At 46.8% G+C, this 14,114-nt stretch overlaps 1 protein-coding gene across 11 annotated transcripts in view; it reads right to left on the reverse strand.

Moving 5' to 3' along the window:
- LOC146869526 (stAR-related lipid transfer protein 3-like) overlaps positions 1–14,114 on the reverse strand; it is a 138,657-nt gene that overhangs the window by 49,174 nt on the left and 75,369 nt on the right. For all 11 annotated transcript variants that reach the window (XM_085603786.1, XM_085603763.1, XM_085603707.1 and 8 more), the window contains 2 exons: positions 12,367–12,444; positions 10,804–10,857 (listed from right to left, as the gene is read on the reverse strand). In XM_085603786.1, coding sequence (XP_085459912.1) covers positions 10,804–10,857; positions 12,367–12,444 — 132 coding nt within the window. The remainder of the gene's footprint in view (positions 1–10,803; positions 10,858–12,366; positions 12,445–14,114) is intronic.

The following is a 14,114-nucleotide window of genomic DNA, read 5'->3' on the forward strand; positions in this document are numbered from 1 at the left end:
GACAGCTCCTCACCCTAGAAGCACTGCACTGCCCTCACTCACAATGCTCGGGCAGCTCCTCACCCCTAGAAGCACTGCACAGCCCTCACTTGTAATGCATAGGACAGCTCCTCACCCTAGAAGCACTGCACTGCCCACACTCACAATGCTCGGGCAGCTCCTCACCCTAGAAGCACTGCACAGCCCTCACTTGTAATGCATAGGACAGCTCCTGACCCTAGAAGCACTGCACTGCCCTCACTCACAATGCTCGGGCAGCTCCTGACCCCCTAGAAGCACTGCACAGCCCTCACTTGTAATGCATAGGACAGCTCCTCACCCTAGAAGCACTGCACAGCCCTCACTTGTAATGCATAGGACAGCTCCTGACCCTAGAAGCACTGCACAGCCCTCACTCACAATGCTCGGGCAGCTCCTCACCCCTAGAAGCACTGCACAGCCCTCACTTGTAATGCATAGGACAGCTCCTCACCCTAGAAGCACTGCACTGCCCTCACTCACAATGCTCGGGCAGCTCCTCACCCCTAGAAGCACTGCACAGCCCTCACTTGTAATGCATAGGACAGCTCCTCACCCTAGAAGCACTGCACTGCCCTCACTCACAATGCTCGGGCAGCTCCTGACCCCTAGAAGCACTGCACAGCCCTCACTTATAATGCATAGGACAGCTCCTGACCCTAGGAGCACTGCACAGCCCTCACTCACAATGCTCGGACAGCTCCTCACCCTAGAAGCACTGCACTGCCCTCACTCACAATGCTCGGGCAGCTCCTGACCCCCTAGAAGCACTGCACAGCCCTCACTTGTAATGCATGAGACAGCTCCTCACCCTAGAAGCACCGCACAGCCCTCACTCACAATGCTCGGGCAGCTCCTCACCCCTAGAAGCACTGCACAGCCCTCACTTGTAATGCATAGGACAGCTCCTGACCCTAGAAGCACTGCACTGCCCTCACTCACAATACTCGGGCAGCTCCTCACCCCTAGAAGCACCGCACAGCCCTCACTTGTAATGCATAGGACAGCTCCTCACCCTAGAAGCACTGCACTGCCCTCACTCACAATGCTCGGGGCAGCTCCTCACCCCTAGAAGCACTGCACAGCCCTCACTTGTAATGCATAGGACAGCTCCTGACCCTAGAAGCACTGCACAGCCCTCACTCACAATGCTCGGGCAGCTCCTCACCCTAGAAGCACTGCACAGCCCTCACTTGTAATGCATAGGACAGCTCCTCACCCTAGAAGCACTGCCCTGCCCTCACTCACAATGCTTGGGGCAGCTCCTGTTAACAATCCACAGGGGAGCTGTCACTTGATTGCAGCACCACAAGGCTACAGCTGTTGAAGGCCCTGGTGTCAGCAGAGGTGACCTCACACATGACCCTCAAGGCACAGGGGACCTGCACAAGATGAGGACGCTCTGGAGGCCTGCGGGAGGCAGACAAGAACAAAGAACGGATATTTTAAAGTAGACTGGGGGTTTGGGATATGAAAGTATAATGCTGCATTAGATCCTCATAAAGTCGCAGAAAGAAGGAAATGAAATCGGAGGTCAGAAGGGAAATTCCCAGTCTGATGGGGAGAGAAAACAATGGTCATGTGTGCTTTAGGGGAAGGGTGCTGCTGCGAGAGTTGCTGTGAAGGGGTCTGGCACTCGCAGGTGCATCACTGTGCGAAGAAAAGAACTGCAGATATCAGGGTCAGTACAGTACCAGAAATGTTACTGCGCAGAGAAAGGAGCTGTAGATCTCACGGCAGGCACTGTACAGGGAGAGCTACTATGCAGAGAAAGGAGCTGTAGATCTCACAGGTGGTGCAGTACAGGGAGAGCTACTGTGCAGAGAAAGGAGCTGTAGATCTCACAGCAGGCACTGTACAGGGAGAGCTAATGTGCAGAGAAAGGAGCTGTAGATCCCACAAGTGGTGCAGTACAGGGAGAGCAACTGTGCAGAGAAAGGAGCTGTAGATCTCACAGGTGGTGCAGTACAGGGAGAGATATTGTGCAGAGAAAGAAGCTGTAGATCTCACATGTGGTGCAGTACAGGGAGAACTACTGTGCAGAGAAAGGAGCTGTAGATCTCACAGCAGGCACTGTACAGGGAGAGCTAATGTGCAGAGAAAGGAGCTGTAGATCCCACAGGTGGTGCAGTACAGGGAGAGCAACTGTGCAGAGAAAGAAGCTGTAGATCTCACAGGTGGTGCAGTACAGAGAGAGCTACTGTACAGAGAAAGGAGCTGTAGCTCTCACAGGTGGTGCAGTACATGGAGAGCAACGGTGCAGAGAATGGAGCTGTAGATCTCACGACAGGCACTGTACATAGAAAGCTACTGTGCAGAGAAAGGAGCTGTAGATCTCACAGGTGGTGCAGTACAGGGAGAACCTCTGTGCAGAGAAAGGGGCTGTAGCTCTCACAGCAGGCACTGTACAGGGAGAGCTAATGTACAGAGAAAGGAGCTGTAGATCTCACGACAGGCACTGTACATAGAAAGCTACTGTGCAGAGAAAGGAGCTGTAGATCTCACAGGTGGTGTAGTACAGGGAGAGCTACTGTGCGGAGGAAGAAGCTGTAGATCTCACAGGTGGTGCAGTACAGGGAGAGCTACTGTGCAGAGAAAGGGGCTGTAGCTCTCACAGCAGACACTGTACAGGGAGAGCTAATGTGCAGAGAAAGGAGCTGTAGATCTCACGACAGGCAATGTACAGAGAAAGCTACTGTGCAGAGAAAGGAGCTGTAGATCTCACAGGTGGTGCAATACAGGGAGAGCAACGGTGCAGAGAATGGAGCTGTAGATCTCACAGGTGGTGCAGTATAGGGAGAGCTACTGTGCAGAGAAAGAAGCTGTAGATCTCACAGGTGGTGCAGTACAGAGAGAGCTACTGTGCAGAGAAAGAAGCTATAGATCTCACAGGTGGTGCAGTACAGGGAGAACCTCTGTGCAGAGAAAGGGGCTGTAGCTCTCACGGCAGGCACTGTACAGAGAAAGCTACTGTGCAGAGAAAGGAGCTGTAGATCTCACAGGTGGTGCAGTACAGGGAGAGCTACTGTGCAGAGAAAGAAGCTGTAGATCTCACAGGTGGTGCAGTACAGGGAGAGCTACTGTGCAGAGAAAAAATCTGTAGATCTCACAGGTGGTGCAGTACAGTGAGAGCTACTGTGCAGAGAAAAAATCTGTAGATCTCACAGGTGGTGCAGTACAGGGAGAGCTACTGTGCAGAGAAAGGAGCTGTAGATCTCACAGGTGGTGCAGTACAGGGAGAGCTACTGTGCAGAGAAAAAAATCTGTAGATCTCACAGGTGGTGCAGTACAGGGAGAGCTACTGTGCAGAGAAAGGAGCTGTAGATCTCAAAGGTGGTGCAGTACATGGAGAGCTACTGTGGAGAGAAAGGAGCTGTAGATCTCATAGGTGGTGCAGTACAGGGAGAGCTACTGTGCAGAGAAAAGAGCTTTAGATCTCACAGGTGGTGCAGTACAGGGAGAGCTACTGTGCAGAGAAAGGGGCTGTAGCTCTCACAGCAGGCACTGTACAAGGAGAGCTAATGTGCAGAGAAAGGAGCTGTAGATCTCACAGCAGGCACTGTACAGAGAAAGCTACTGTGCAGAGAAAGGAGCTGTAGATCTCACATGTGGTGAAGTACAGGGAGAGCTACTGTGCAGAGAAAGGAGCTGTAGATCTCACATGTGGTGAAGTACAGGGAGAGCTACTGTGCAGAGAAAGGAGCTGTAGATCTCATAGGTGGTGCAGTACAGGGAGAGCTACTGAGCAGAGAACAAAGCTGTAGATCTCACAGGTGGTGCAGTACAGGGAGAGCTACTGTGCAGAGAAAAAAGGTGTAGATCTCACAGGTGGTGCAGTACAGGGAGAGCTACTGTGCAGAGAAAGGAGCTGTAGATCTCAAAGGTGGTGCAGTACAGGGAGAGCAACTGTGCAGAGAAAGGGGCTGTAGCTCTCACAGCAGGCCGTTTACAGGGAGAGCAACTGTGCAGAGAATGGAGCTGTAGATCTCACAGGTGGTGTAGTACAAGTAGAGCTACTGTGCAGAGAAAGGGGCTGTAGATCTCACAGCAGGCACTGTACAGGGAGAGCTACTGTGCAGAGAAAGGAGCTGTGGCACTGTAAAGGGAGAGCTAATGTGCAGAGAATTGAGCTTTAGATCTCACAGGTGGTGCAGCACATGTAGAGCTGTGGTGCAGGGAAAGGAGCTGTAGCTCTCACAGCAGGCCATGTACAGGGAGAGCTACTGTGCAGAGAAAGGAGCTGTAGATCTCGCAGCAGGCACTGTACGGGGAGAGCTACTGTGCAGAGAAATGAGGTGTAGCTCTCACAGCAGGCCGTGTACAGGGAGAGCTACTGTGCAGAGAAAGGAGCTGCAGCTACAACAGTAGGCCCTGTACGGGGAGAGCTACTGTGCAGAGAAAGGAGCTGTAAATCTCACAAGTGCTGTGGTACAGGGAGAGCTACTGTGCAGAGAACCGAACTGTAGATCTCAGAGCAGCATCGTATGGGAGCGTCATTGTGTAGAGAAAAACTGGCCACATCAGAGGTGGTGCAGTACTGGAAGCGTCACTGTGCAGAGAAGCTAAATGTAGCTCTCAGAGACTGCATGGTAACGCAGAGAAAGGCAGAGTAGACTGCATGAAGTAGTATGGCACTGCACACTTTAGTGTCAAGTGAAGGAGGTGTACGGCACATTCTCCAGGAACCATGCAATGTATTACTCTGCAGAGAAAGGGAGTGCAGACCTCACTGGTGGCATAGTGCCGGATGAAGTACTGAGAAATGAAGAAAAAGGGAGTACAGACCTCACTGGTGGCACAATACCGGATGAAGTACTGAGAAATGAAGGGAAAAGGGAGTACAGACCTCCCTGTGGCTTCCACCATTCTCCTCCTCACCAAAAAGAGTGACCACAGGGGTTCCACAGGGATCTTCGTTGCCCCTCTGGTTCAACTGGCTGAGGACTTAGACGCGAAGGTAATCGCTTATGCCGATGACACCCAGCTCTTGTTCACTTGGGGGGAAAAACGAGTCCTCCATCTCTGCCGCCAAACATTGCCTGTCTGCAGTTTTTAGATGGTTGGCGGCGGCCGAATTGAAATGTAATGAGGAAAAATCTGAAATCCTCTTATTTGGAAAGTTTCCCTCTAGCTTTAGAGACTCAATCTGGCCGTCCGGCTCTGTTCATCCTGCCTCCTCAGCGCAACCTGTCAAGAACCTGGGGGTTTGGTTCGAGGAGAACCTCCTGTTCGTGACCCAGATTAAGTAATTGGCAGGGACCTGTTTTGGACTTTTAAAAACTCTTAGGAAGTTCCTTCCTCTCCTTCCTCAGGCTGCCAAGGAGACAGTCATACGAGCCCTCATTCTTTCTCGGTTGGACTACGCCAACACCCTATATGTTGGCGTCCCGAGTGATATACTTCACAAACTGCAAGTGGTGCAGAATGCGGCTGCCAGGCTTCTCCTGAACATCTCGGCCACGTGTAGCGTAAGACATCTTCGCACTCTGCACTGGCTGCCTGTTACAGAGAGGGCTAGCTTCAAGGTCTTAGTCATCGCCCATCGCACTCTGTATGCTACAGGGCCAATCTATTTGCAGAAACTATTCTCCTTTAACACCCCTGCAAGATACCTGCGCTCCTCCTCCCAATTTCTGGCTCAAGTCCCACGCTTTCTCTTGCAAAGGACGGGCGGTAGCTTTCTGGCTGTCAAGGCCGCTTTAGGCTGGAATGATTTGCCCCTTGCGCTCCGTTGTACTCGGGACTTCAGTCTCTTAAAAAAAAAGCTGAGACGCACTTATTTCCTTAATTCTGTGCCCCCTCACTCTTTCAAGGCTTGTGCCCGGACACTCCTGTAGTATCTGTGCGCGTTAGACGTAAAAATAACATAACAACATAACATAGTACCGGATGAAGTGCTGAGAAATGAAGAAAGGGGCGCAACAAGAATAGAGACAAAGCAATGAGTAGCATCGAACTGAGACAGATATTAACTTTATCCAGTCATAAACCAGGGGCTGGTCAAAGCTTATTCCAGGAATTGTAAAAAATAAGTCTTCCTAAAAGCTGTCTGTAGACAAGATCTCAAGAAAGAAAAATATAACAAGTGTCACAGAGGGGTCAATGGAAATCTGAATTATTTCAGTAGAAAACAAGATGGGGCGTGTAGCTCTGGTGTGGCTACCATTTTTTTTTTTTTTTTTTTTTTTTTTTTAAATCAGACAACTGTGACACCCTTAATCTCCTCGTCATGGAGCACCCTGCCAACCTAACCAAGAAAGTCTCCCTCCTGGAAAAAATCTTTAATTGAAAAGTGTGTCAAGTGGTGGAACTGAAGCTAGTTTGTGAATTATTTTTGTGAATGCACACTGGAAAGGATTTTAATGTGCTCACAAGGAACATTTATATGACCAAGTCAGTGAAGTTACTTTTACATTAAAAAAACTTTTGTAAAATTACACACACACACACACACACACACACACACACACACACACACACATATACACACACACACACACACACACGCGCGCACACGTGATCACATACACACACATACTCATACGCAAAAAACAATAATAAACTGCAATAACCTACCCAAATGAGGTCACATGTCATACATAAACACAAAAAAAGATCAATTGATCAATTACAAAACTAAACTGTACTCTTAAAAAGAACACTCACTGGTAGAGACACTTCTGCTTTTGATATAATTTAGAGTGGCACCCTCAACACCAGCGACACTCTAAATGTGCTCATCTCAAAGGTCTGCTTTCCTGTCATAGTGATAAAAGGCTTTTGTCATTTTACTGCTTGGCATGGACAGCAGTGCTAGTCCTATGCTTAAAGACTTTGCTGTACAAGTGACAAAAGACTTTGTCCCTGCTTCACTTGAATGAATAAGGGCTGCACCCCAGCGACACTCTAAATGTGCTCATCTCAAAGGTCTGCTTTCCTGTCATAGTGATAAAAGGCTTTTGTCATTTTACCGCTTGGCATGGATAGCAGTGCTAGTCCTATGCTTAAAGACTTTGCTGTACAAGTGACAAAAGACTTTGTCCCTGCTTCACTTGAATGAATAATGGCTGCACCCCTGCGACACTCTAAAAGTGCTCGTCTCAAAGGTCTGCTTTCCTATCATAGTGATAAAAGACTTTTGTCATTTTACCGCTTGGCATGGACAGCAGTGCTAGTCCTATGCTTAAAGACTTTGCTGTACAAGTGACAAAAGACTTTGTCCCTGCTTCACTTGAATGAATAATGGCTGCACCCCTTTCACTGTACGAATCCCACATGGAGAGATGTGTTCATTCACATGCATGTGAGAAGAGCAGCATGCTGAGAAGAAATGCTCCAGTGGAACAGTTGATAATGTCAAAACACATGTTTCTCTTTGAATTTTCACCAGGCCAAAGAATGCTATTTTGGGCAATTCTTTTTTAATAAGTTTTATTGGAAGCACCAAGATGTGGCACAATTGGCAGTGTGCTCTATCCTATAAAAGAGCTATCGCTCTGTTAGTCAAACAGCATGCGTAAAACAAAAGAGCATGTGTAAAAAGGGACGCGGTTTGCATGGGCCATGTGACTCATGCCCCATTGGTGGTCTGGTTATAGTATCCTTTTCAGACTATATAGAGTAAACAGGCGAGCAACAAAATTGGTTGGAATTTGGAGTTTTCATATTTGTGACATTTTAACCTTGTTTTAGTATTGATACGGCAGATCGCATGCGCAAATCAACATGATTCATGTGTAAGGAAATTGTGTGCGTTTTTTCTCCTCTTGGTTGCATCAAAATAAAATGTAAGATACATTGCTATAATTAATATATAGTTTTAAATGGACCAGATTTGTTTTCTCCAGTTTGCAAACAAGTGTCGTATTTGTAATGGTCATGGGGTACTGCTGGAAAGTCATTTGCTGTGACTTTTCAATGGGAGTATTTTTCTTCAGGGTTGTAATTTGGTAGTACAGCGCAGCTCTGGCATAAGATCAAGGTAGTAACTGCCATGCTGATATTAATTTCAGCTCATATATTCTTCAGTTAAGGTCCCTCTATAGAAATGTATGAAGGTCACAGTGTGATATGAGGAATGGCGCAAACGCATGACACGCATTTAACAATCCGCGTCAGTTTCAGGGACTCCTGGCAGTCAGTGATTGGGCACTGAGATTGGGGAGAGTCCCAGACAATTCTTTCAGAAGTGTAGCATAGGGAGAAGTGTAGTGCAGGGAGAAGTGGTGCAATCCATTGAGTTATTGCGGTAGAGGAGAGGAATGTTCCTCGGAGAACTTGGAGCATAGAGAGAAGCAATGCCATGGAGACTAACAGAGCGCGCCCCTCGACGGTGGCAGGACTGGATGCGCCTACCAGATCAGAGAAGCAAGTGGGGCTGTGAGTGACGAAAGCTGCATAGTATAGGAAAAGCTACTAGAGAGGAAGAGAATGAAGAAATGAATGCCTCGGAGGCAATGAGGCACACAAAAGAAGGTAGAAGATAGAGGGCAGTATGTGCCACGGAGGGGATTTGGTACAGGAATAGTTTATATATTTAAGAAAAAAGGTGTGCACCAGAGTTGGAGAAGAGATACTGCAGTGGAGATTAGATGGAACATTGGACCTCATAGGCAGTGTGGTGCAGGAGGTACCGCACGGAGAGGCTCTAAAGAGCTTCTGATAACAGTGATCATCAGAAATGGGTGACTTCATAGGACCTTGGAGCTCACTCGAAAGCCACACACAATCTAAACTGGTCAGGTCTCTCAACCGCGGTGCTCATGGGGGTGGGGGGAGGATTCACCCAACTCCCCCATCCAAGGATTGACAAACAAATCATATGACCTTAGGCACACGTAAAAAGTTCTCAAGATCATACAATATATAGTGGTAAACATGGATGTCTTTTTTGATGTTTTATTTTCGGCCAATTGGCCTCTTCTTTTAGCCTTCTTTTTTAGCTAAAACACGTTTGTCTTCTTAGGGTATCCCTACGATTGTCGCAAATACTGAAGCACACGTGCTCAGGCGAATTTTGGAATACTACCACGGGAGGGCATTCCCAATTACGAAGAGCGCCTACTGGCGGTGTTGTAAAACAAGCATTTGCAATGCAATAGGTCTCGCATTTCGAGAATTTGAGCTATTGCCATTGTAAAGGACAAGGTCTTTAATTTATGTGTTTTGAAAACCTGCAAGCGGTGCCTAAACACGCACTTTGAGCTTATAGTCCTTGCTTATGAACAGCAAGGCTGGCAATAAAAGAGGCGCAGTTACTGCCAGCCTTGCTTCTCATTAGCAACAACTATAAGTTAGAGCACTACAAATTAATACGGACCGATTCTTGTGGGCAGACATGCTTGGTTAAATGATACCTCCACTAATTTCTGCACTTGCTGCTTTGATAACTGTGCAGCTTGCAGGTCACCGGTTTAAAGCCCAGAGGAGTGGACTCTGCCTTTCAATCTTTAAACCTCATTAAATTGAGTAAAAATGAGCTGGGCAACAGTAGCACTAGTTACCTATAGCGCTACCTAACACCAAATATGTAGTCGTGAACGCTACATAAAAACGTTGCAGTGTGCACTGAACAAATGGTTCAAGAGTTAGAGAACACTTTTGGATTTTATTAAAATAATATGTAGAATATAATTACTTATTATAGGGGCTTTCGGGCAGTCCTCTTCTTCCATTGGTCTCTTAGTGTTTGTCACGTTTTTTCCTCCCACTATAGCATACAGCAGAGGGCAATGGGTCAGCCCACTTCCGCCACTGGCTAATTTCACTGTGAGTGACAGCAGTCTGCGCTTTCACAAGGAGCACACCCGCACACAAGGTAATTTCCTCCAGTGCTTGGAGCCATCATAGTAATGTTTATTTTTTCAGACTGCAAAAATATTTTGGCCGTAAGCTTTTTTTCTTTTGTGATTGATTGATGAGGGTATGGGAGGTTCAACAACAATAACGTTTAGCAATAATGATCACAAAGTAAGCAATAACAAAACCAAAAGGCTGGTGGCCAATACCAGACTAGTGGCTATGCCAATGCCTATTGCTAATCTAAACGAGACCAATCAATTTATCAGCAACGGTTGTTAGGTGACTGCTAGTCGGTGTATTTCTACATTGCCTATTCCGCTGAGCTTGCCTGCTATCCCTTCTAATATGAAGCAAACGATCCTGTCTGGATGGGCCGTTCGAGAAGGAGACAGGCCGGTAACCAAAAATCCTCCTTTTCAATGGGAAGCCAGCGTTTACCATAAAAGCTGACTCAACCCAATCAGAATGATGGGCGGGGCTTAAACTCAACTTCCCAAAAATCCCGATTACAAGAAGCCTCACAGAGCGAGCAACGCGTGCACGCTACAACGCTAGGCGAGACCTAAAAATACGTGATATTGGTTGGAACTGTGAACAAAACAGGTTACTCCGGGTCGGATTGTCAACCGGAAGTAGAGGAAAGGCTTTAAATAACTGTTTAGCTCAACAGCCCTCATGAAGTCATAGGGATATACCCTAAGGCGATGAGACACCTGTTGGCCAACTGGCCGAAAATAAACCATCAAACAAGACATGAATGTTTACGACTATATATTTTATTATCTTGTGAACTTTTAGCGTGTGCCTAAGGTCATATGATAGTTTTGATAACAGGATGATTTTAAAGTCAACTCTTCCACAAAAATCTCACTAATATACATTAGTTCTTTTAACCCAGAGTAGTCCAACTAGAAACCATAAACTGTCATTGTTTAAAACTTGAACCTGAGCACAAGCGGCCAGAGCTGGGAACAGCTAACTCACCTCAGACAGAATGACCTTTGCGATCAGAAAGGCACAGGACACCAGTGTGGTGATCTGAGAAAAGAGCAAAGGGAACGGTGAGTGGTGCACAGTTCACAGCAACGGGTATACTTCAGAGGTCTCCCCACCTCAATACCCCCTTGGGAAAAACCAATGAAGTGACCTGCCTGCGATTCACCGGATCCCATCCGGGGACTAGCAGACTCCTGCCACAGCTCCACGCAGCATCCACCTCCCTTCAAAGCACCAGAATCCCTCTGCCATTAAGTACTGTCGGCGGTCATCCCACCACGGGCTACACAGAGTAGGTATCTAGAGCACTAGATAAACCATATGCTGTCAGCACTCATTTAGCAAAGTAGACATTTTCATCAACAACCCAAGATCAGACTGCATGAATAAGGAATTTAAATGCCAAAATTTTGTTTATAATTTAAAAAATACGATAAAAAAAAAAAAAAAAAAAAAACGAACAACACGCACTGCCAGTAGTCAAAAGTACTGATAGATAAAGGGCTGTTTTAATAACATCACAGTTTGTTGATTTTTGGAGCAAATACAACATATGTATAGTGACGAGTGCAGAAATGCTCAAAATCTGCAGCAGCTTTAAGGGAATTTGCTCACTTCCAATTATAGAGATGTGGGTATTTACCGATAGAAAAAGTGGCGAAACATTCTACGTATAAAAATGGAAAAAAGAGCCGTCTGTTTCATTTCCAACAATTCATGGAGAGCATGCATTTCTCTTTGACCTGCTAGGGGTTGCCCATCAGAAGTGGGCAAATGAGAAAATGCAGACATTATTTGCTAAATGAAGCCTAATGAAGCATTGGGTTTATGTAATGCCACACAAGAAACAAACACATGAATTGCCCGTCACCTTTAAAGGACCGGCTGTCCATTACTTCTCCTTCGAAGCACCTGTATACCCACTTTAAGAAGCCTGCACTGGCTGCATATTGCAGTCACCTCAAAGCACTGGCTGCTGCAGTTCCCCACTTCTAAGGGCCAACTTTCACCTTCCACTTCAAAATGGAAATAACCCACCTCCCCGAAGCGGCAGTTGTCATACTGCCTTCCAAATACCAACAGTTCTCTCACATTCCTAGCATCGCTGTCCTTGCGGCCTTCCAAACAGCAAGCCTCACCTTCCTACGAGTAGCATCTGCTGCTGCTCCTCTAAACATAGTCTCACGCCACACCCCCGACGCACTTCTGGAACATCACATCACTTCTGGAATTCCTAATGGCCCTCAAGATCTGGCTGGTCGAATAAGTCTCCGGGGCCTGCACGCTCCTGGATACCCTATCGGCTGACTAGCCATGCTTTATAAACCTGATTTATTGAAGCTCTAATTTGGTTGGGAGTGTGGCCCTACCTCATTCCAAGTCCCTGCCTCCTGCATTGGCTGCTGCTAAACCATGTAGCTACAGACAGAACCAGCGCAAACTCACTAGTCCCATGTCCTCTACTCAATCCAGGCATCACCGCTTCAAACAACGGGCATGTCTATCACAGTGTGTACGTCCATATAGGGCAAAAGTTACAGTACTACTTACCGCTATCACCCACCAGTGTTGAAGACGAAATACCGCGTACCCCAGCAGCAAGCCTGAGAATCGAAAAAAGGCAAGAACCTAGAGAAGATAAACAAGGTGTGTGGATTAGAGGTGGAGAGAAGTTGGTGCAATGGAGATTAGATGGAACATTTTAACTCAAAGGCAGTGTGGTGCAGATTTAAAATCGTGTCCCAGAACCAATAGAGGGCCAGAATCGCACAACCGTATAGTTTTTTGCACTTTCTGGTTTGCCAAGAACAACTGATTTCATTTTGCGTTATCTTTTACTTTAACAGTCTCACTACATAGCTTAGAGATCAAATTAGCCCAAACATTTCTGCACAGTCTTGGGGGCTGCGCTCCAGTTTTCTGTTTTGCCCAATTTCCTTCTTTTATTGACAGGGGTAAATGGAGAATTTCCTCCAAGAAAGAACATTCACTGGAGTCATGATGAATGTGCCTCAGCCTGTATGCTGTGGTGGATATCCGCTAATGTGGAGTTCCATGTAATCAAAGATGACTGGATCTCACCGTGACAGCTGTGGGGTATTCAAGGCATCCCACGCTGTCAGTCGAGGTGTTCTCCAGGGTAAAATAGTGCAGTCAAGGATAAAAGGTCTCATGCTACCAATGGTTGGGAGGGCGCACGGGATCTTCTTGAATGAGGACCCTCGCAGTCCAGTGCAACAGGATCTCACCCTGTGCTCAGTGGTGTCCTCACTGCTGTCAAAAATAAAGGGCCTTGGCCTATCGCCTGCAGGGTCTTTTGAGAAGGGGTAAATTCAATGTAGTAAAGGTTTCTCAAAAAAACATCCTGATTGAAGCCAGACCATCTTCTCTACTGCTCTTCATAGGCCATGGACACTTATGAACGAATGTCTAAATGGTGCATCCTCAAACTAAAACAAGCATTGAAAATGCAATAGGTCTCGCCTTTAAGTTAAAGCCATTTGCTTTGCTATACAATATTATTAGCAAAACAAATGGCTTTAACTTAATAAAAGGCAATACCTATTGCATTTTCAATGCTTGTTTACAAATGAAGCACTGACATGTTATGTTATATGTATCCGTAAAGTGCACTATCACTCGCGTGGCATACTCACACATAAGTCCCTGTGATCTCACTGGGCTCCACTCTTTGACCTGGCGGATTTGGGACTTCAGGTGATGATGACATCTTTCCCAGAGAATGTTGGAACTCCTGCTCGGTCTCTACACTGACGGCCCCACATTGAGAGGTGGAGGCGTATGACGAGAGCAGCGCATGCGTGCTGCTTTCGCCAGCCGAGACCTAAAAAGACAGGCCAATGCCAAAAATACCCACATGGATTGAGCAGTCAGTTCCTGGCTTGCTGGGTCTGCTCTTTCAGATGCAATGGCCTGTCAGTGAATCTCCCAGACCTTATCAGTCAGTTCATCCAGGGTTTTGACTGCTCTAATTTATACGAAGAACAAAATATTACGTGGATAAAAGAAAACGTGTTCGTCTTTTGGGAAAGTCTCATTGTGCAAATTGCATTACAGAAAACAATACGATTTCATTTGACCATTTGGTCCGGTGCGGGAGTCGGGCTTCCTGATTCCGCAAGTGACAGCTGAACAACCAAGCCACATTCCACCCCGGCCCCAAACTGTTTGTACTTTAAGAGTCAACTGACAGGACTGTTTGTCAACAGGTATTCCGAAACAGAGATTGTTCTACAGTTAAAAAAGCCTAGAGAGAGCAGGCATTGCATTACGTGACT

The sequence above is a fragment of the Triturus cristatus genome, chromosome 1_1 (assembly GCF_964204655.1).
Source record: "Triturus cristatus chromosome 1_1, aTriCri1.1, whole genome shotgun sequence".
NCBI classification, from domain to species: domain Eukaryota; kingdom Metazoa; phylum Chordata; class Amphibia; order Caudata; family Salamandridae; genus Triturus; species Triturus cristatus.